Consider the following 23,043-nt stretch of genomic DNA (forward strand, 5'->3'; position numbering starts at 1 on the left):
CACATTGCTTTCTGTTCCACAAGTCGGAGCTCCTGTATCTGATGCAAGGTGTGGTTTTTGAGGTTGTTGGCAAAACCCCTTTACATGTAAGATTCTGATTTGTCAGTAGGGCTAAAACAACGAGTCCATAAATTCGATGAAAATCGATTACTAAAAGCGTTGGCAACGAATTGCGTCATCGATTCGTTGTGTTGCGCAACTCTTCCAAAGTTCCCAACATGAAGTGGGAGTGGAGTTAGACTCTGGTAGGGGTTGACTTGCTCTTTAAGCTGTTTAACTTGGACCAAGCATTTTAGGTCACAAATAGGTGTAGCTTAGGGTCTCTGTCTATACACCTTATTAGACAATTTAGGTGATGGGATGTTGTTTTTCTGCTATTGAACTGTTTTCTAATAATGTTGTGTTAAATAAAGTGAAGGAAGGAGAGAAATAACGTTTCCCTAGCAGTTTTTAACAATGTCCCCATGTAATCCGATTAATCGATTAATCGTGTCGAGACCCCATCCGATTCATCGATTATCCAAATAATCGTTTGTTGCAGCCCTATTTGTCAGTAAGTCAAAACATGGCAATTCCTAAAACAGAACTCACATCCTAGTGAATCAGTTGAGGCGAACTCTGACTGGCCACCGGAGGAAAACTCTTCTCCCATCGCATCTTTTGGCAAGCTGTCAAAACCTGTTGCACGCTACAGCTGACCACAAACGGTTCCTTCAGAATAAAGCTGACTCAGCTCCGACTCCTTAAGAGACATTCCATAGACGCAAATAACTACCTGTCGTGACCTGGAGACATCTCGAGACCGGTCTAGTGGCACTGCGGTTTCTTCTACAGACTTCGGTACCTTTGGGGTCCACGGACTTCAACACATTCCGGATCTACCACGGAGGTCTTCGAGAGGGTACGTAGACGCGACAGATTGCGTCTGATGTGGGTTTATAAACCATCACAGACCAAATTCACTCCCCCTCAGAACTCAGTTACTCCAGATACGAGGGTTCTGATAGCATCACATTCACACATCATCACACCTCACATTCCATCCGCTTAGATTCATTCATCACGTAACGTGTTTCCTAGTTGTCATGTTTTTAATTGTTTAGAAAATAAATTTCTTACTTTTTATAAACTTGACTCTGTCTGAATTAATACAAAGTGTGTTACGATCCCTGAATAAAAAAAGAACTCTAATTCTTCTGGTTAAACATTCAAAGACCAATCAGATTGGATTTCCATATTTATATAGAAATTCACATCTTATTGGTCAAATGCAGTGTAGCACCCAAAATACATGCGCATGCTAACCCTACAGATGTAGCCCGGTCCCATCAAAGGTCGACTTGTTAAGGAAGCGTTTGGATCAGCCTGTCGCGCTCCTTTCAGCCACTTCGTTAATTACAGCAGCAATAATAACAGCCTCTGTGGGCGTCCCAGTGGATCCTACGGGTATTACGACTATAGGAGATCAAACACGGGGATGGATCGGTCACCCAGGAAACTAAGAACATTCGTTCAACACATTTGATTGCGAAGCACCTGCAGCATGTGACCAACGAGGTCATCGGGAGGACCAATGGACCGCCCGACTGTCCGAGATATTCCAGCCAACATTAAGCTGTGGCTTCTACGGTGTCATGACAACCAGGATGAGAGGTCTCACCGGCCGGGCAGTGGTTGGTTCTGTGTTCGGTGAGCTCAGCCAGACAGTCGAAGTCCTGCTGACAGTTGTCACAGGTGAAGATGGACTCATCATCCAGGTCGTCATCGTGATCTCGGTCCTCTCGCTCGTCATGATCCTCCTGCTCTCCGTCTTCAGCTCCCACCCCCTGGCTTTCTTTAGGCTCCACCTCTTTCTCAGGAGCAGGAACTTCTGAGGAAACAAACAAGAGTTTATTTAGGAATCTACGGCAGGTCACAAGAGCATTTAGGCACAGACACTGACAGCTGATGTGTCACTTTTAGATGTTAGCATCAAAAATAAAGAAGATACTCAGATTTCTTTAGACTGTTTGTCTTTGCAGCAGCTATTTTAGGGGCTAATCAACCCATCATTGGTAATTATACAGTATCAGGATTATCCTGACTGTGTGTGTGTGTGTGTGTGTGTGTGTGTGTGTGTGTGTGTGTGTGTGTGTGTGTGTGTGTGTGTGTGTGTGTGTGTGTGTGTGTGTGTGTGTATCAGACAACGTGTGACAGGAGACCAGTGGAGAGCTGAGGCGACCCAATCCTCACCGCTCTATTGTGTCTCCATTTTCACACCTTATTATCACATTATAAATGCTGAGGATCCAACAGGACCGGCACGGGAGAGGAGAGGAGAGGAGAGGAGAGGAGAGGAGAGGAGAGGAGAGGAGGAGGAGAGGAGGAGGAGAAGATAGGAGAGGAGAGGAGAGGAGAGGAGAGGAGAGGAGAGGAGAGGGATGGAGGAGAAGATGAGGAGAGGAGAGGAGAGGAGAGGAGAGGAGAGGAGAGGAGGAGAAGATGAGGAGAGGAGGAAAGAGGAGAGGATGAGAGGAGAGGAACAGAGAGGAGAGGGGAGGGACGGAGGAGAAGATGAGGAGAGGAGAGGAAAGGAGAGGAGAGGAGGGGGATGGAGGAGAAGATGAGGAGAAGATGAGGAGAGGAGAGGAGAGGAGAGGAGGAGAAGATGAGGAGAGGAGGAAAGAGGAGAGGATGAGAGGAGAGGAACAGAGAGGAGAGGGGAGGGACGGAGGAGAAGATGAGGAGAGGATGAGCGGAGAGGAGAGGAGAGGAGGAGAAGATAGGAGAGGAGAGGAGAGGAGAGGAGAGGAGAGAAGAGAAGATGAGGAGAGGAAGAAAGAGGAGAGGATGAGAGGAGAGGAGAGGGATGGAGGAGAAGATGAGGAGAGGAGAGGAGAGGAGAGGAGAGGAGGAAAGAGGAGAGGATGAGAGGAGAGGAACAGAAAGGAGAGGGGAGGGACGGAGGAGAAGATGAGGAGAGGAGAGGAGAGGAGAGGAGGAAAGAGGAGAGGATGAGAGGAGAGGAACAGAAAGGAGAGGGGAGGGACGGAGGAGAGGAGAGGAGAGGAGAGGAGAGGAGAGGAGAGGAGAGGAGAGGAGAGGAGAGGAGAGGAGAGGAGAGGAGAGGATGAGCGGAGCGGAGCGGAGAGGAGAGGAGAGGATGAGAGGAGAGGAGAGGAGAGGATGAGAGGAGAGGATGGGAGGAGAGGAGAGGAGGAGAGGATGAGAGGAGAGGATGAAAGGAGAGGAGAGGAGAGGATGAGCGGAGAGGAGAGGAGAGGAGAGGAGAGGATGGGAGGAGAGGAGAGGATGGGAGGAGAGGAGAGGAGGATGAGAGGAGAGGAGAGGATGGGAGGAGAGGAGAGGAGGAGAGGATGAGAGGAGAGGATGAAAGGAGAGGAGAGGAGAGGATGAGCGGAGAGGAGAGGATGAGAGGAGAGGAGAGGATGGGAGGAGAGGAGAGGAGGATGAGAGGAGAGGAGAGGATGGGAGGAGAGGAGAGGAGGAGAGGATGAGAGGAGAGGATGAAAGGAGAGGAGAGGAGAACATGTCAATAAAAACTCATAAATTTGTATTTCCTTTATCTTGACACGTTGACTAAGTGAAACATCACACAGTTGATTTCCACTCAACAGGACTAATCTGAAATCACTTTAATATTTTTTTATTAAAGCAACAAACATTTTTATTTACTTTTTATTTAATTATTTTATCTTCTCTACACCAGACAGCGGTCTAGTTTGGTCAGTGTAGCTGACAGATCACTGGTTTCATGACCCGACCAATGAAGGCTCATGATGGTTTCTCCATAAACAAAGACGTCAGGTCGATAATCTGCTCAGTTTATTCTAAAGTAGGCGAGCAAAATCTCAGATTATTACTGTTTTCTCTTTTACTCCAAACAAAAATCAACAAATGAAGAATCCCATTTTTCTGAGTTGAGGAGAATAAAAGTGAGACGCTGAAGATCTGCTTGACTCTGCTTTATTATGGGAAGAGGTACGCGGGGAGAGAGGGATTCTGGGAGGTGGGGAACGAGGGATCGAGGTGATGAGGTGTTTGGAGGAGGAGATGGGGGAGGCTGCAGGATAGGAAGACAGAGATAGAGGGAGAAAAGGAGGGATGAGCTGGGGAAGATGAGAGGGAGGGTGTTGGCCATCTGTCCAGTGGTGAGAGCGCCGTCTGGTCAGGGAGAGAGAGAAGCCTCCTGACTGACATAATACACACACACACACACACACACACACACACAGAGAGAGAGAGATGTAAACATGAACAGATAAACATGCTAAAGATCTGATGCTTAAACGTGAATGAACTACAAATGTATTTATCAGCTTAAATTAATAAAAACCAAAAGTCCTTGTTGTAAAATAATACAACTTTTTTTTCTCCATTTTTAGTGCGAAGCATCACAAACGCTTGTGAGCAAAAAGCAAGCAAACGTGCACAACATGCACCCTCTTCCCCAGGGTCCATGATGCCAGAGGTGAGGGCAGCGCCAGCTCGGATGCATGCCAACACAACCTGCTGTCATAGCAACAGAGGGAAGAGACGGATGACACCTCTCCATCCTTCTTCCCTCTCAGTCTTTTTAATCCACTCATCCTTTCCTTCGCTCCTCTTCCTCCCAGCTGCCATGCAGAGGGATGAAGGAGGGATGGGTGTCTGAACAGAGGCTCACAGCTGCTGCTGCTTCTATTTGCAGATGGATCAGCTCTGAACTCTGCAGCCCACCCGGCTCACCCCACACTGGGATGGGATAATTACGGGTCCTCTTATGGGGCTCAGGGGAGTCGCCTCACCGTGCACGGACACTGGTAAGCTCATGCTAGGTGCTGCGGCTGCTAGCATCAGTAGCACCACTAACGGACCTCCTGGCTGGGCTGCAGAGGGGATGTTTGAGTTCCGGCTTAAATCAAAGGTTCTGTTCAGACCTGATCCCATCGCAAGTGGACTGCTCCATTCAGGAGTGTTCAGTAAAATCTAGCTTCTCCTGTTAACCACAAGGTCTTTAAATTGTCTCCATGTGTTTTTACACTGGTCTCCAGTTCCTCTCAAAGTCGGTCTTTGTTCGACAACATTCCCAGAGTCCCAGTTTGGTCAGGCATGAGTCACAGGAACTCTGCGGATTATCAGCAGTAATCAAAATGAAGCAATAAACCTGGTCCGGTCGGGACCAGGCCGCAGAAATAAACATGTTTACAGCCTGGTACAAAAACCACTCTAGGTCTAATAGATCTAGTTTACATTCATGAAAACAGCGGGGGGGGGGGGGGGGGGGGGGATAAACTCTTCTGTTTAAGTGGAATTAAATGCTTAAAATTCTGAATAATTAATGAGCATCCGGGCCACGTGACTTCAGAGTTAGCTCCGGAGAAAGGCCTCAGCCTGGGCTTCGGTCTCACGTTAATAGGTGTTCGACCACTTTGACTCTCTGAACTTTAGTTTTTGTGTGTGTTCGTGTTTGGATGTTAATCATGGGACTATTTGGACACAGAGGGGTAGCTGTGGTTATGGACTGCACTAACAGGTCATCTAAGCAGTTTCTGCTCCTTTTATCAATAAGTAAATTTAGATTTCTGTACTTTAATTAGCTGGTTGAATGGGGGGAAATGCTGTGTCATTAACTACTTGGTCAAACATGTTAGTGGGGTCGCTGCTGGATAAGAAACGAGCGCATGCCCGTCTTCTGTCTCCGCCCGAGACGATTTGCTAGAGCAGGCGGCTGGCTGTTCCCGTTTCCAGGGGAGCCGAAGTGCGGACCGCTCCGATGCCAGGCTGTAGTCATGCTGGTCATTTGTGGATTTTTGAGGGAGATCACAGAAACACTGCAGCTTTTTTAGTTGATGCTGGTTTACTTTTGAGTCGCTCACCCGTTTTTTATTGCTAATAGTTTGCTGGTTGAATGGGGAAAATTCTATGCGTTTACCATAACACTGCTTGGTCATTTGGCTCCGTGTCGGCTCCCAGAGCAGACAGTGGCGGGCTCGCGGATCTTTGACCGCGGTGGACCAGCTAAGCCCAATATCCTGGGTCAGCTAGCCTAGTTATGATTTTGTTACTAGGCAGGACGGGGGTGTCTCTACTGCGTTTTTCTTGCTAAAAACGCCTGGAAAAACTCTGTTTGCTTCAGGTTAGCATGTAGCTAATGTCCTGCTGATCCCCCCCAGTCGGAGCCCTTCTTGGATTAGCTAGGTTAGCTAGTAGCTACACTGGTTAATTTGTTCCTATCGTAACATCCCCACCTCGATGACACATGTGACACGGTCAAAATGGCGGTGGTGGGAACCTCCCATTTGTCAACAAAACCTTATAATTCGAGCCTATGGACATTAAATGTCCAGTACATATGTCGATGGCCGTGTGTGTGATGTAATTACACACCTGTGCCTTCATTGTATTGCAGTTTGGACTCCAACTCCTCTCAAAGGTGTCTCACACATTCTGATTCAACAAAACAAAACTGCGACTACTTTCACACCCCGGAGACTAATCTGGGACTAATCTGAGTCTTGCCAAATTTTTGAATATTTTCTTAATTCCAGCACATCTTAAGACTCATGAGTGGAGGTTGAGATCTCTCCAGAATGTCAACTTTTTGAGAGGAGTCTGAGATCCAGCTGCAAGTAAAATGATAGTAAACTGATGTGAAAAGGAGAAAATTTATGACTAAATAGCTACAAGAAAATAAGAATTAGTTGTTAACAGCCCATCAGAAAAACGTTCTTGCATATTCAATTTGAGTTTCCAAGAACTAGGTGTGTTTAAAGTGGCCACCAGTCAGTTCGCTGCAGTACAACCTGCTCCACACGCGCAGCAGGAGGCAGCACTGTCGCCTCGCAGAAAGGTTGCAGGTTCAACACCTGGCTGCCTTTCTACATGGAGTTTGCATTTTCAAGGATTCGTACGTTTTTCCCAAAAAGGGAAAATAATTCAGCACTTTTAGGATCTTCATAAAGAGCGTGCAAAAAAATGTCAATAAGGTGTGTGTGTGTGTGTGTGTGTGTGTGTGTGTGTGTGTGTGTGTGTGTGTGTAGAGGGGGGATTCATGTAAACTAACAAGAAAAATGGAGTGATTCCTGAATTAAATGTTAATATTTCTTCTGACATTATGAATGCCAAGTGTGTGTAAACTACAAGTGTGTGTGTGTGTGGGGGGGGGGGGGGGTGGGGGGGGGGGCTATCTCATTATGATAGTGACCCCAAGCAGTCAGCTCTAGACGCGCATACAATCACACACACACACATGCATACACACACACACGTACGCACTCACACACGCATGCATGCACATATATACACACGTATACACACATACACACACACACATACACGTCCTGCAGAAAACTATTAGAAGAAGAAGGAAATATCATTTCTATAGCGCCTCTCAAGATAAAAATCACGAGGTGCTTCACAAAAACAAAAAATGTAAAAATATAAAAAAGAATTTAGAAAATGGTTACAAATACATTTTAAATGAGCAAAAAATTGACAATTGTGATTAAAAAAATGTTAAGAAAGAGAGAGAGTGAATAGGAAAGAGGGAAATCAGTGGATCCTGAGGAAGGTGGAATGGGGGGGGGGAGAGCAGAATAAAGAGAGAGTGGTGAAGAAGGTCATACAAAAACCAGCTTGAACAGGTGAGTTTAAAGGAGACCACTGAGTCCACTGATCTCAGGCTCGGGGGAGAGGTCCAGAGTCTGGGGGCCACAGCAGCAAATGATCTGTCACCTTTGGTCTTTAGCCTGGTGCTGCACAACCAGTAGGCTTTGATCACTGGACCTCAGGGACCTGCTGGGGGTGTAGGGACTAAGAAGATCACCAATGTAAGATGGTGCTTGTCCATGTAAGGCCCTATAGACCAGAACCAGGATCTTGAAATGAACCCTGAAGTTCACAGTCAGCCAATAAAGCTGGAGGAGAAGCGGGGTGATGTGGGTGTGTTTGGAGGACTTGGACAGAAGCCGAGCACAGGTGTTCTGAACCACCTGTAGACGGTTCAGGGAGGTTCTGCTCAGACACGTGAAAAGAGAGTTACAGTAGTCTAAGCGTGAGGAGATGAAGGTGTGGAGAACAGTCTCAAGTTCAGAGCGGGACAGAATGGGACTCAGCTTAGCAACGTTCCTGAGATGGAAGAAGGAAGAGCGAACAAGAGAACTGGCATGTGAATCCAGGGTGAGAGCTGGGTCAAAGGTCACACCAAGATTCCTGACGGAAGGTTTGGTGTGGGAAGCAAGCTGACCAAGAGAGTCTCTGACTTTGGGAACCAGCTTGTCTGGGGCACAGATGAGGATCTCAGTCTTATCTTCATTCAGCTGAAGAAAGCTCCCACCATCCAGGTTTTGATAGAGTCTAAGCAGGTGTGTAACAGCTGCAGCTTAGACATCTCATGGGGCTTAAAGGAGATGTATAGTTGGATGTCATCTGCATAAAGATGGTAAGAGATTCCTTTGAAGGAGCTTATGATGTGCTGAAGAGGGAGCAGATAGAGGAGGAAGAGCAGAGGCCCCAGCACAGAACCTTGTGGGACACCATGAGTAAGGGAGGTGGTGGAGGACCTAAACTTGGAGACGGCCACAGAAAAGGAACGCTCAGAAAGATAAGAGGAGAACCACTCCAGAGCAGATCCTGATAGGCCTACCCAGTCTCTCAGCCTCTCCAGTAGCAGGTGATGGTCAACAGTGTCAAAGGCTGCAGTCAGGTCCAGCAGGACCAGAACAGAACAGTCCCCTGCATCACTGCGAGTCAGAAGGTCATTAGAGACCCTAAGAAGAGCTGTTTCAGTAGAATGAGCTCTACGAAAACCTGACTGGAAGCTATCATAGATGTTATGTTCATCAAGAGCAGCTGTGAGTTGTTTAGCCACAACCTTTTCCAAGATCTTGGAGATGAATGGAAGTTTAGAGATGGGTCTGAAGTTGCTATGGAGAGAGGGGTCAAGACTCGGTTTTTTAAGAAGCGAGTGGATTACAGCGTTCTTAAAGTAAGCAGGGACCTGACCAGAAACCAGAGAAGCATTAATTATAGAGATCACACTGGGACCGATGGACTGAGAGCACTTTTAAACAAAGGTGAGGGTAAGATGTGGAGGGGGCATGCAGAGGTCTTCATAGAGTTAACTAGTTTGGTTAACTCAGGCAAAGAAACAGGAGCAAAGCTATCTAGGATGATGGGCCTGGTTGGAGTCGGGAGAGGCAGAGATAAGGCTGAAGGAGAGATGCTAGATCTGACGTTATTGACTTTGTCCACAAAGAAAGACAGAAAGTTCTCACAGTCTGCAACAGAGTGGATGGAGGGTATTATCTCTGAGTCGGTTCTTTAGACGGGAAGAACAGAAAAATTTCTGACAGACATAAAACACACAAACAGAAACACACAGGCCTCTCAGACTCCCTGCTCCTGTTCGGACGTCATCAACAGACAAACACAATAGTTCTGAATCTCGTCCTGCTGTTTAACGGCTAAATTATCAAGAATTTAAATGTTTCAACTTTAATAACTAAATTATGTAGAAATTCCACCTTTGTTAACAAACCCGTGAGTCGCGGAGGCCCGCAGGTTTTTATTCTAGGACAATAATGAAGGACTGAGTAGCACCTGGGAGGCACGCTGAATACACTCAACTGGAATGACCTAGCTGGTGGTGCAGGATTGTGGGTGTTTAAGGAAGAAGAAGAAAATGTCATTTCTGTAGCGCCACTCAAGATAAAAATCAAGAGGCGCTTCACAAAAACAAAAAAATGTAAAAATATTAAAAAGAATTTAGAAAATGATTAAAAATATATTTAAAATTAGCAAAAAATAGACAATTGTGATTAAAAATGCAAAGAAAGAAAGAGAGAAGAGAGAGAGAGAGAGAGAGAGAGAGAGAGAGAGAGAGAGAGAGAGAGAGAGAGAGAATAGGAAAGAGGGAAATCAGTGGATCCTGAGGAAGGTGGAATAGGTAGGGAGAGGAGAACAAGGAGAGGGTGAAGAAGGTCACACCAACGCCTGAACAGGTGAGTTTTCAGCTGCTTTTTAAAGGAGACCACTGAGTCCACTGATCTCAGGCTCAGGGGGAGAGAGTGAGAGTGAGGCTGCAAGTCAGAAAGACTGACCTGCAGCCTGTTGGGTCTGAACTGGGCTGGGTTCCTGTGTGCTGAAAATACAGATGCAACGACGCTCCATGTTATCATCCCACATCTGGTTCTTCTTCCATGTCCATTGATCAGTGATGGATTCATGGTTGTTTTGGTCAAATCTTGTGAATAGCATTTGTTATCGCTCAGCTGTGAGTCATCGAGGACTCTCAGCTATTCACACGTCACATTTTAGCTCCACATCATTAAAAATAAACAGAGTTCAAACTTCCTTTGTGTTTTCTAAGCTGTGGCGGCCATCTTTCATCAGACTGACTGCGAACAGGAATCAGCTAGACGTTCATCCCATCACGACAGAAAGCTAACGATGCCGACATGTGATTACATCTCTGCAGAAGAAAACATGCAGCTGGCGCTTTTCTGTGTGTCGTGATTCACACGTTCACGTGCACGCAATAAGTTTGAAGTCATCAGTCACTTACAAGATAAGAAACAAACCCGTTATGAGAGGAAGACGGAGCCAGGCAACCTCGCTTAACTGAAGAGAGAAACTCTGTCCTACAGTCAGGCTGGTGAGGACACCAACTGGAACAGGAAAAACCAGATGCAGAGTCAGCATGAGCCTCATATGCCTCCTTACATCTTGTGGGAAGCAAATCAGGGAACTAACAAAGTCCGGGAATACTCCTGAAGTGTGCAAAAAGGAGAGGGGGAGTTAAAGGAGAATAAAACATACTGTGACACTGCAAAGGTACTTCTTCATGTGTTTCATTTGGCAGACTGGAGCTGGTACCGGGGCCTGTGAGGGACACTCAGCAGCTCACAGAGATGTAGATCTGCCGGCCAAGCATAAATAAGACACACACATTTCTGTCTGCGCGTCGAAGGAGAGATCAAAAGGTGAGAAATGTGTGTCCAGCTTCCAGGAGAACGTTTGGAAACCCTGTAGCTTCGACACAAGGCTTCCATTTTCCTCCATCAGAGCCGCATTCAGCTCAAACTCAGAGATCAGAGTTTAGAGCCTTTATCAGCAACTTCACGTCAGCATCACTAAGGATGGGCTCAGTGATGACCACATTAAAACATCTCTCACTTTAAGTTAAGCTCAATTATTTTATCTTTGAAGATCTCTTACATGATGTTACTTTTAATCGCTTTGAGCGACGTTCTTAAGTTGTCGCCATGGAAACACGGGGATGCGGATGAAATGGCCACCTGCTGGGACACGATACAGGGAGCCGAGGAGAACAGGTCTACAGCAGAGTTCTGATGGAGCAGGATTGAAAATCCAGAGTGAATGTGAACTGAGAGGAATTGAGCTAGCATTAGTCTCACTTTAGCTAATTCATCTAAATGAAAACGTGAAACTTGTTATATGGAGGATGTTTATATAGAGTAAAATGCATTTATGTAAACACGGACCTTCAGAACATCTGTTGCTCAGTGACAAACACCAAAGATTATCAGGAACATTTTAGAGACCGCCCCCAACAGGCAGCAGCCCTCTACAGCAGGAGCTCAAGGTTCAACCTTTGATTTCTGCTGCAGCGGTTAAAATGCTCCTTAGGTAGGAAAATTAACTCCTACATAAAAATAGGTAGGAAGCGAAGAAGGCTGATGAATTTGGAGCTGATGCTCACAGACGGGCTGAGCAGGTGCAGCTGGACAACAACACAGGCCTGCTCCCATCTCCCAGGAGAAGCTCTCTACCACCCTGATACCGTCTGCCTCCCCCGAGAGTGAATACTCAGGTGTGTGTGTGTGTGTGTGTGTGTGTGTGTGTGTGTGTGTGTGTGTGTGTGTGTGGGTGTGTGTGTGTGTGTGTGTGTGTGTGTGTGTGTGTGTGTGTGTGTGCATGCTCGTGTGTGCTCGTGCGTGTGTGAGTGTGTGTGCACGCGTACCTGCATGTGTATGCGTATAAGTGTGTGCATGTGTATGCGTATAAGTGTGTGCATGTGTAAGTGTATGCGTATGTGTGTGTGCATGCACGCGTGCTCGTGTATGAGCGTGTGTGTGTGTTCAAGAGAAGCTAGTTTCTCCTTGACTCCTCCCATGTCCTCCTTTAGCTTCAGTGTATGTATGTTTCCACTATGAGCGACCTCTGGTCCTAAGGGAGATCTGCTAAACTACAGTCTCTCTCACACACACACACACACACACACACACACACACACAACCCTGGGATGGGATGCGGTGAAGGAGTAGCACCCAACACCAACGTCTGGAAACAAGATGATGAAAGCATCATTAACGTCACGGAACGAAATGGATGACACACAAACACTAACATCTAAAATCAGATGTTCATGCAACACGGACTCACGGCTTGTGGTTCCCATTACAACAACAGAAATTAGACAAAATAAGGTGCTCAAATGGTGCAAAACTAAAAATCGCAGGAGCAGAGCGCAGTGTCACAAGTAGACAATAAGAGTTCACACACACACAGGAACTGTTTTCCAGTGGCAGCCTTGGGGAAATTAAAACTACATTATGGACCTCCAGAGGGGAGCAGCAGGAGAGTGATGGAGGAGAAGGACAACAAGGGGAGGAAGTGAAGGAAAGAAGGGAAGGAAACAAAGGAATGAGGATGACCAGAGTCATGTTTACCTCAGCTCGTCGAACAAGGAGAGCAGCAAGACACACACACACACACACACACACACACACACACACACACACACACACACACACACACACACACACACACACACAATCAGTAAAAATACAAATGGAAAAATTTCTGAGAACAAAACCTTTTACCGTCACAGCTCAGAGGTTGTGTAGTAATTTATTTATTAAACACTATCTGGGTCTTCTGAGCAGAACCGAACCGTTTAACGTCCTAGAAACAAACAATAAAACTTTCTAATTCATCTTCTGACAAACAGGAAGTAGAACTACAGCAGATTTCCTGTTTCTGCTTGCTTGTCACATGGGTCCAATCCCATTACTCGTGCTGCGCCCTGCGGTCTTCAGCAAAGTACACTTGGAGAAAGTGTGCACTAAGGCTTCGAGTGCGTGGTACACAAGGGTGCAAATAATTGGTTAACTGAAACAGGGAGCATTGCGTCATCGATCGCAACGCATGCCGGGATGCCGGTCGCTAAAATAAACTTTATTAACAACTTCCAAACAAACGGTTATTTGACATGTTTTTTCATTCATTGCTGCTTTGTGTAAAAGTGATAGAGCATCAACTAATCATCCTAAAATAACTACTTTCCTTAGAAAATACATATTTTCAGAAAATGAACTTGACCCTACGCCAGTGGTGCTCACCCCCCCACCCCCGGACCTTTCCTACAGCAGTCCATATTTATGGGAGAAATGGACCAAATTTAGATCGAGCTGATCTCACACAACAAGGCTGATTCTGTGGTGCATCGTTAGTTATGGATCAAACACACAACTATTAATACTACTTTTTTTATTCATGTATAAGAAAACATATTTTGAGTTTTAATTATAATCATTATTATGGTTCGATTCGCAGTGAAATACAGAAGCTCCTTAAAAAGTAGAAAATATAAGAACAACAAAATAAAAAAAATCAGTAAAACAAACAAAATCAGTTTTAACGAATAAATATTCTTAGATCTTTGTTCATTAGTACATCGATTTATTAGTTATTGAAATTTATTTGCCACAATCCTTGAACCTACTGTGTTTTGGGTTTTATAAGATTGCTTAGGGAAGGGGGGGGGGGTTATCATATTTGATTTTTTGATTTTTTTTTCTATTGCTGAATTTGTACCAACATCAAACAAGCAGGTCAAGATCAAAGCAACCTTGAACAGAAACAACCTAAAAACTAAATCTGCGTCTGATATTTTTAGAAATCCTCCTCGGTGGTGTAAACTAAATGCTGGAGCACGCTCCCCTGGTGCTGATGTGTTATGTGAGAGGTGCAGACTACATGCTGGAGGTCTGTGACACCACACACACACACACACAAACACACACACCAGAAATTATCCTGTCGGTCTCGGTTTCAGCCCGGAGACAAACCTTTTCCACCACGACTCACCGACTGAACACTCGGACACGAGTAGTGTCCACACACAATTCTGTCCCTGCTGAAGATTGTTCCACGTTTCTTCTAAACGTTGCTGAGAGGGAGCTTGAAGCTCCTTTGGCCTCCATGGCCTGAAATCTAGGCCAGAAAGACCAGGAGCAGAAGGAAGAAGAGGAGTAGGAGGTGTGCACATTCCCTCCAGGCTCCATCCCACCTCCCTCCAGCTTCTGCCCTCTGGGCCTTTCCAAACCCAACACAGGTTTTCCAGAGAAAGTAAAAGACAAAGAGAGAGGGGGCGAGGGAGAGGTGGAAGTTTATTCATTTTCCTTCATCCCATCCAGGAATGATCGGGAAAGTCAAGTGGGAGGGATAAACCTGCTCCTGCTGTTCTCTGTCCACACTTGTCTCACACGCAAATCAGAACATGTGAGATGGAGGTGACATCCTTGTTTTCCTGGGAGGAATGTACACGAGGTCCGTAAAGTTTTAAGCCAAGAGAGGAGCCAATTAGAGCCCTCCGAACCGTTGTGGCCCGCCACTCAACTCCACAAAGTCGCTCCTCCAGAAGCAGATGTGTTTCTGTTCGCTAATGCTGCTTAGCTGGGGGCGGCCATGTTGATCGGTGATGGACAAACATCCGGTGGTAATGCACACACACACACAAACCTGGAGACGGAGTGACAAACGCAGCGTTTACAGCAGAGGATGCTGGGAGATAAACGGTAAAATAAAAAAAGTGTTTGAGTTGATTCAGGGAATTTGGGACAGCGAGGTGTGTGTGTGTGTGTGTGTGTGTGTGTGTGTGTGTGTGTGTGTGTGTGTGTGTGTGTGTGTGTGTGTGTGTGTGTGTGTGTGTGTGTGTGTGTGTGTGTGTGTGTGTGTGTGTGTGTGTGTGTGTGTGTGTGTGTGTCATGGGAGTCCAGCTTCCTGCAGGAACCGACACACACAGCAGTTCTAGTGAGCCACGCAGGACCAAAGTCAGCACCCCCCTGAAAACGCTCACATACAAACTCAGACTCAGGGCTGCTTGCTCGCCCCTGGAGCAGAGTTATAAGGGGTGGGGTGGGGGGATCAGCACGTCATACACACCCCAGGAGTGATACTTCCCGTTCCTCACATCCCAGCAGAGCTTAACGAAAGACAGGGCAAAGAGATAACTGCATATTTACCACATTCAGCAGGATCTTATTTCCCTGCAGGGATGCAGTCAGAGGAAGTGTTTAACTGCTCTCTGATTGGCTGGAAACCAGAGCAGAAAAACTACAGTTAAAGACAAAAAACACACACACTGTTCCTTCAGCCGTTCTCAGCTAATTCAGCTGATATTTGTAGGAGACAGAAACCAGGAAGTGGATTTATCCAGGAGCTTTCCTGGCTGGCATCTCCGTCACCTGGAAACAGTTAACGAGCTTAACGAGGATTTCACTAAACACTCACACAAAATTAGAAAAGGTTTAAAAATTTTAACTTTGCAACAATTAATGAATGATTCTGGTTTCTTTTAAAGGGTTTCAGAATATGGATGAAATCATTTGTGTTCATATTTTCTACCAAATGGACGACCCCCCCCCCCCCACACACACACACACACACACACACACACACACACACACACCCCAAGAGCCACCTTTCAGCTCTGGTACCTTTTTTAAGTATTTTTTATTTACCAGTAACTTTAATTAGGTTTTTTTAAACATTTGCTTTTGTTTTTGTTTGTTTTTCATTTTTAGGACTTTCATTCTGATTATGAATAAAGTAAAAAAATATATTTTTTATTGATTTCTTTGGGTCAAACGGTTTAAAACAACCAGAAACACGCATGAACTGGGCGGGTCATTGTTCCATTTTAATAAAACACATCCAGAAAAAATGTTCGAATGTCTGTGAATTTTCTGTCTCTAAAAACAAAAAACAAGCAGAACGACTTTTATTTCAACCATGAATCTCAGGGATCGGGTGATTTAGCTTTTCCTTTTCCTCTGAGGAAAAAGGGCGAGTGAGGATACGTTTAATTTTCCATCTCAGGATGGAAACGACAGAAGACATGGAGGAGGGAGAGGAATAGGGAGGCTGGTTTTAATAAGGAAAAACAAAAATCCAAGAAAAGAACTAAATAAAAAAAGAGAAGTTTGACTATCTCACCCACTTCCTCCCTAGATATCTCCAAACCACAGAGAGTCACAAAGAATCACACAAAACCCTCTTTTCTCCCCACCATCTCTTTCCGTTCAGACTCCAGAGGCCCGCTCCTTTCTTTATACCGTCATTCTCGCTTTTCTCAAATCCCCCGTTTTCTTTTTCCTAATACTTTAACCAAATCATCCTCTCTAATTCACCAATTTCCCCCTGAACCACATGCAGTTGATATTACACCAAGTAATCAAAGCGTGAGGAGGCTGGATAGACTCCAGCGTCTCCCTGGAACGCCGTCGTTGCACCAACCTGTTTGGACAGCAGATTTTTCCCAGGTTCCTCCACACTCCAAAGATTCACCTTCCTCCACCGCTGAAGAGAAAGCAAAAGACACAGAGAGGAAAGAAGTGTTAGAAAAAAATCAAGATCCCCCCCAAACTGAAGTTTTAATAAAGTTTATGGTTAATAAATATGCACAATATTTTATTATTTATAATTTATTTATGCTGGCTTCTGCCATAGAGCCAGAAAGGTGATTTGGACTCAGGAAGAATTATTCAGTCCTGGTGTCATAATGCCTTCCTATCCTAAATAAAAACAAACTATTTGAATTGTATGATTAAGTACCTTTAATTTTTTTATTCTATTTACTTATTACTATTATTTTTTTCAATATTTTTCATTTTAAAAATTCTCTCTTAAAAAGGTTAAGAACTTGTAAACGTATTAGCCTGAAGCTAATAGAAATGTGAGCATGAAGCGAACACATATATGAGTATGAAGCTAATAGATATATGAGCAGGAAGCTAATAGATATATGAGTATGAAGCTAATACATATATGAGCATGAAACTAATAGATATATGAGCATGAAGCTAATACATATGTGAGCATGAATACATATATGTGCATGAAGCTAATAGAAATATGAACATGGAGCTAACAGAAATATGAGCATGAAGCTAATACAAATATGAGCATGAAGCTAATATATATATATGAGCATGAAGCTAATAGATATATGAGCATGAAGCTAATACATATATGAGCATGAAGATAGAAATGTGAGCATGAAGCTAACAGATATATGAGCATGAAGCTAACAGATATATGAGCATGAAGCTAATAGATATGAGCATGAAGCTAATACATATATGAGCATGAAGCTAATACATATATGAGCATGAAGCTAATACAAATGTGAGCATGAAGCTAACAGATATATGAGCATGAAGCTAATATATATGAGCATAAAGCTAATACATGAGCATGAAGCTAATACATATATGAGCATGAAGCTAATAGAAATGTGAGCATGAAGCTAATAGATATATGAGCATGAAGCTAATAGATATATGAGCATCCTTTACATGCAAGAGGCTCAAACCAGCCGTTAATAGGGAGCCTAAGTCAATTCCGCATCATTGGTCCCCGGAAGAACGAAAAAATGAATGCATGTCAACGGGGCTAAAAAAGCTATTTTCTAATTCACTCTGCCATACGCCCTACACATATGTCGTACTGCAATTTCAATGAAAAGTAATGATGGGTGTTTCGACCACGCCAGTCACGTACTTTATGATTTATTAGCTTGTAAATGTTCGTAATTAGCATGACTACACACTAGAAGTCAGCACGTCGCATATGTGACATCACCACATAATCTCCTCCCCCTAGCGTAGCTGCTACTTATCACACGACCAGATTTATGGTGTTTTTTTCTCCTCCTGTGGGAAGTTTGCTGAACTTACAGCCCTTCTCCCTCAGTTTTCTCCGTGTCTGGTTTGATGACGTCACTTTCATGAAACTCATTTGTAGTTCTGGACTTATTTTCACACAAAACCTAAAATATCGTTCCCCCCGTTAGAAAATTAACACGTTCTTGGTATCAAAATGTGTCTTTAAAATTCACAGACATCATATGTGAAATCCATGGCACAAAACAAGTGGAATTAGAAAATAGCTTTTTAGCCCCGTTGACTTGCATTATAAATATTTAAGATTCTTGTGTTCAACTTTAATTCAAGGGTCAGTCAGTGTCCACCAATCAGAAAACAGGATCAAATATTTATGACAGGTCTGAGTTTGACTCCTGTTCTTTGTTCATTGTGTTGATAAAACAAGATAAAAACTAACTATTGTACAAATTCCTTCGACACGTTCACACACTGAGCTGATCGGTGCAGGAATGTGATAGCGACTTCCTGGGTATAACAGGAAGGAGGGAAGAACAGCTGGCACACAAACAGGAAACGGCCAGAGTCAGCACACAATGGGATTTCCTTTTCTTTCTCTCCCCAACACTCGGCATCACTTCTGTTTCTGATCCACCGTTAACCTTCACCCTTCTGACTCCTGGTGCTCTTCACTCCACGTCCTCCACCCCTCTAACCCAAAACACCCCCACCACCACCCCGACCAGCACAGTCAGACCTGAGCTGTTACAGATCACACAAGCGTTCCTCGGCTCCTGTCTCACTCTAACTGTGATGTTCAATTCCACCACATCACCACCACTTTCAGAATAAATTATTAATCTGCAAACCTTGTTCATTCTGTTTTACACATCTTTATTATAGTTAACGTCCTTTTTAATCTTTTTGCTTGCATGTCTCCTTTCAAATGTGTAATTAGCTGAAAACAAGCTAACTGGAAGTATCCAGTTAAAGCCCGCATCTGCACGTTTCTGTCGCCACATGTTAACAATAAAGCATTGACCTAAAGGCGAGGAAGACGAAATCCACCTGACACAGGTAAAGATCCAACCACTTGCTCTCAGATGGATCACACACACACACACACACACACACACACACACACACACACACACACACACACACACACACACACACACACGTAACATAGGAACTGCTGCAGGTCTGGAGCAACAACATTGAGCCAATGAAGAGGCTTCATTAGGTCCGCCATGCCTTCTTCCTCCTAACCCTAAATGTTTAGATGAGCTGAGTGAAAGATGAGAAGTGGACTTCTCATGAGTCCAGTTTAACAGCAGTGGGTACTTCCCAGGGAGACAGCAGGAACCTTAAAGACAATAGCTAGAGAAGCTGTTTGACGTCACGTCCACAGGAACCACCGGCATACGCGTCAACTGAGACGATTTATAAGTCAGATGTTCCCTTTTTCACAGCAACATCCCTTCCATGTTCTACCGTTTGTGCAGCTTGTCCCCCTTGTCCAGATTACTCTGAAGAAGAAGATCCAGACTTAAGAAAATTCTGTTCGAGTGGAACCGAGCTCTGGGAGCAAATAACAAGAAGAGAAGATGCTGCTGATGCAAACACAACATTACATCTAATAATAATAAACGTATACATAAAAACACTTCAGAAGACAATTAGAAAAGATTTTCACACACAAACACACTCAGCAGCATCACTTACATACGACACACACCCAGTAATCAGATGCAAGCCCACGATCCAGCAGAGGCACACACACTCCGGCGGTAACCTCTACATTACAACAGCTGCAGGATGAAACGACACAACGCTCTCGCCTCTGTTGTAATGAGATGCTGCGGTTCATTAAGCATACGATTATACCACCATGTCCACGGCGACAAAACACACATTTACATGCAAACGCAAACTGAATCTGATGTGCAAATTAGATTTTACCAGTACCAGGGTCTCCGGGTCAAAGTCTAAGGAATCCGGTCCTGATGGTGAAACTTGTCTGGTAAAGGTTTAAAATGTAGACACAACATGGCGACTTTATTCTCCAACAGGTTCATCCCAGCTGATCCAACATCAGCCAGGATCCTTACAGCTGATCCAACATCAGCCAGGATCCTTACAGCTGATCCACCATCAGCCAGGATCCTTACAGCTGATCCACCATCAGTCAGGATCCTTACAGCTGATCCACCATCAGCCAGGATCCTTACAGCTGATCCAACATCAGCGAGAATCCTTACAGCTGATCCAACATCAGCCAGGATCCTTACAGCTGATCCAACATCAGCCAGGATCCTTACAGCTGATCCAACATCAGCGAGAATCCTTACAGCTGATCCAACATCAGCCAGGATCCTTACAGCTGATCCAACATCAGCCAGGATCCTTACAGCTGATCCAACATCAACCAGGATCCTTACAGCTGATCCAGTATCAACCAAGATCCTTACAGCTGATCCAGTATCAACCAGGATCCTTACAGCTGATCCAACATCAGTCAGGATCCTTACAGCTGATCCAGTATCAACCAGGATCCTTACAGCTGATCCAGTATCAACCAGGATCCTTACAGCTGATCCAGTATCAGCCAGGATCCTTACAGCTGATCCAATATCAACCAGGATCTTTACAGCTGATCCACCATCAGCCAGGATCCTTACAACTGATCCAATTTCAACCAGGATCCTTATAGCTGATCCACCATCAGCCAGGATCTTTACAGCTGATCCAATTTCAACCAGGATCCTTATAGCTGATCCACCATCAGCCAGGATCTTTACAGCTGATCCAGTATCAACCAGGATCCTTACAGCTGATCCATCATCAGCCAGGATCCTTACAGCTGATCCAACATCAGCCAGGATCCTTACAGCTGATCCAATATCAACCAGGATCCTTACAGCTGATCCAGTATCAGCCAGGATCCTTACAGCTGATCCAATATCAACCAGGATCTTTACAGCTGTTCCACCATCAGCCAGGATCCTTACAGCTGATCCAATTTCAACCAGGATCCTTATAGCTGATCCACCATCAGCCAGGATCTTTACAGCTGATCCAATTTCAACCAGGATCCTTATAGCTGATCCACCATCAGCCAGGATCTTTACAGCTGATCCAGTATCAACCAGGATCCTTACAGCTGATCCAGTATCAGCCAGGATCCTTACAGCTGATCCAATATCAACCAGGATCCTTACAGCTGATCCACCATCAGCCAGGATCCTTACAGCTGATCCACCATCAGCCAGGATCCTTACAGCTGATCCAAACAATCTCATTCATAGGGTTTTGATCCGTATTTAGGAGATCACACAGGAGAGAGCTGCTATGATGACGCATAAATATTGACACTGTTGTTGTTGTCATTAATTATCTTCTCACACTCCTGCAAAGCAGAACAGCACCCCTCCACACACACACACACACACACACACACACACACACACACACACACACACACACACACACACTCACTCCTGTATTTATAACCTATTTCCAGGATGGTTACTCTTCCTTTTATTGTCTCCTCCTTCCATCTTTTAACTGTTCCTGTTTAAATGGCTGCTTCATCATTTCTCTGTTCATTTGTAAAATTCCTTCCCATCATTCTCCCTCAACCACATCACAGCTCTCTGATTCACCTTTCTGCTGTCGCATAAAGACAGTCGCAGCCTCTCCAAGAAAATCCTTTGTCTTTTTCTCCCGAACAGGCTGAACGCACGGTATCAGGGCCATTTATTCCCAAAGCAGCCCAGGGCTCTGGTTATTCCCAGAACCGTTTGATGAGCGGGTCACCACGGCCAATCCTGTACTGCCCAGGCAGCCCAAAGAGGCGGGATATGGGTCAGCGCAGCCAATGATAAACGGGTCCTTGTCCCAGAGGAACCAGCTGATTGACAACTGGTGCTGGACAGAAGTCAAGAGGGTAATTGTCATCCGACACTCTCTCCCAATTTATCTGTCTTTCTCCCCCCATTTTCCTTCATTCCTCATCTTTTCCCTTTTCCTCCCCCTTCAGACTCAGCTTCCCCCCATAGCTCCAGAAGGACCCTCCAATTGGCTGGCCTGCCTGTCCCTCAGGAACGACTTTGTGATGCTACTGGCCTGGAGCTGATGCCAATCTACATCCACAGCTGGCCCTCAGGGAAACACACACACACACAACAGCATCATGAACTTCAGTGGCTGTGTCAAACACACACAAACGCATCAAGTCGAGGGACGGGGACAGAAGCTGATTAACCAAATACTTTTATCAGCAGTGAAACCGCCGGCTCTTCCTGCACAGAACAGCCTTAAAACACAAACATCCCAAACACGGAGTCACGGCCAGAAACACCAGGCCAGTCCAAGCTCTGGGACGCCCAGAGTGTTCGTGCATGCAGCGCCCGGGTGTGTGTGTGTGTGTGTGTGTGTGTGTGTGTGTGTGTGTGTGTGTGTGTGTGTGTGTGTGTTAGCAGTGGGCTTGGATGGATGGCAGAAACAACAACCAGCACACAAAGCCTGGCGGACAAGCTTCATCGCCCTCTCTATCTTCCTCTCTCCGCTCCTCTTCTTCTCTTATCGTCCAAAATGTTTCCGCTATCTGATTCCGTTTCCAGCAGCAAAGTTGGTTTAGTTTTCCCTCCAAAGCTCTGAGTACAGAACTAGAAGATAAGTTAGCAGTCATCTCGATTTGTCGTTTTCAGGGAATTTCTCTTTTTTGTTTTTAGGCAGTCCTACTTTTGTGATGCACCAATTCTGGTGTTATTATTTACTGTATTAACCAAGTAAAACTATGTTATCACTTATTTACTAACTATATTATCATCAACTAAAACTATTAACATTTCACTTATCCAGATAATGAACTCATGGATGGAGATTTCCTCGTAGCTGCTGCTAGTGATGCTTTGGACCATGTCATCATGTCAAATCGTCGCTTTAAAAGACGAACTGGAGCATTTTTAATCCCGCTTTTCCACTGGATGCTTAACAGGGGTAGACCGAGATATCGGTTGGCCGATATATCGGGCCGATATTTACCATTTTTTATACCTTGGCATTGGCCCATATTCATCCTAGTAAAGCCGATTTAAAGTCAGGCGCATTCTGGTGCAGCCAGATGCTGTTGCAGAATTTACTTTAA

The 23,043-nt window shown here is 44.9% G+C and overlaps 1 protein-coding gene across 4 annotated transcripts in view; it reads right to left on the bottom strand.

Annotated features, from left to right (window-relative positions):
• The window catches only part of znf423 (zinc finger protein 423), a 154,714-nt gene that overhangs the window by 111,892 nt on the left and 19,779 nt on the right, over positions 1–23,043 (bottom strand). For 3 of the 4 annotated variants that reach the window (XR_011520376.1, XM_015965117.3, XM_070550496.1), the window contains exons 2-3: positions 16,525–16,587; positions 1,661–1,870 (exon numbers count right to left, since the gene is read on the bottom strand). Coding sequence is in view for 3 of the 4 variants with exons in the window: in XM_015965117.3 (XP_015820603.1) it covers positions 1,661–1,870; positions 16,525–16,587 (273 nt within the window). In the remaining variant the exon portion in view is untranslated. The remainder of the gene's footprint in view (positions 1–1,660; positions 1,871–16,524; positions 16,588–23,043) is intronic. The other variant, XM_054733346.2, reaches the window with a different exon arrangement.

The sequence above is a fragment of the Nothobranchius furzeri genome, chromosome 4 (assembly GCF_043380555.1).
Source record: "Nothobranchius furzeri strain GRZ-AD chromosome 4, NfurGRZ-RIMD1, whole genome shotgun sequence".
NCBI lineage: Eukaryota > Metazoa > Chordata > Actinopteri > Cyprinodontiformes > Nothobranchiidae > Nothobranchius > Nothobranchius furzeri.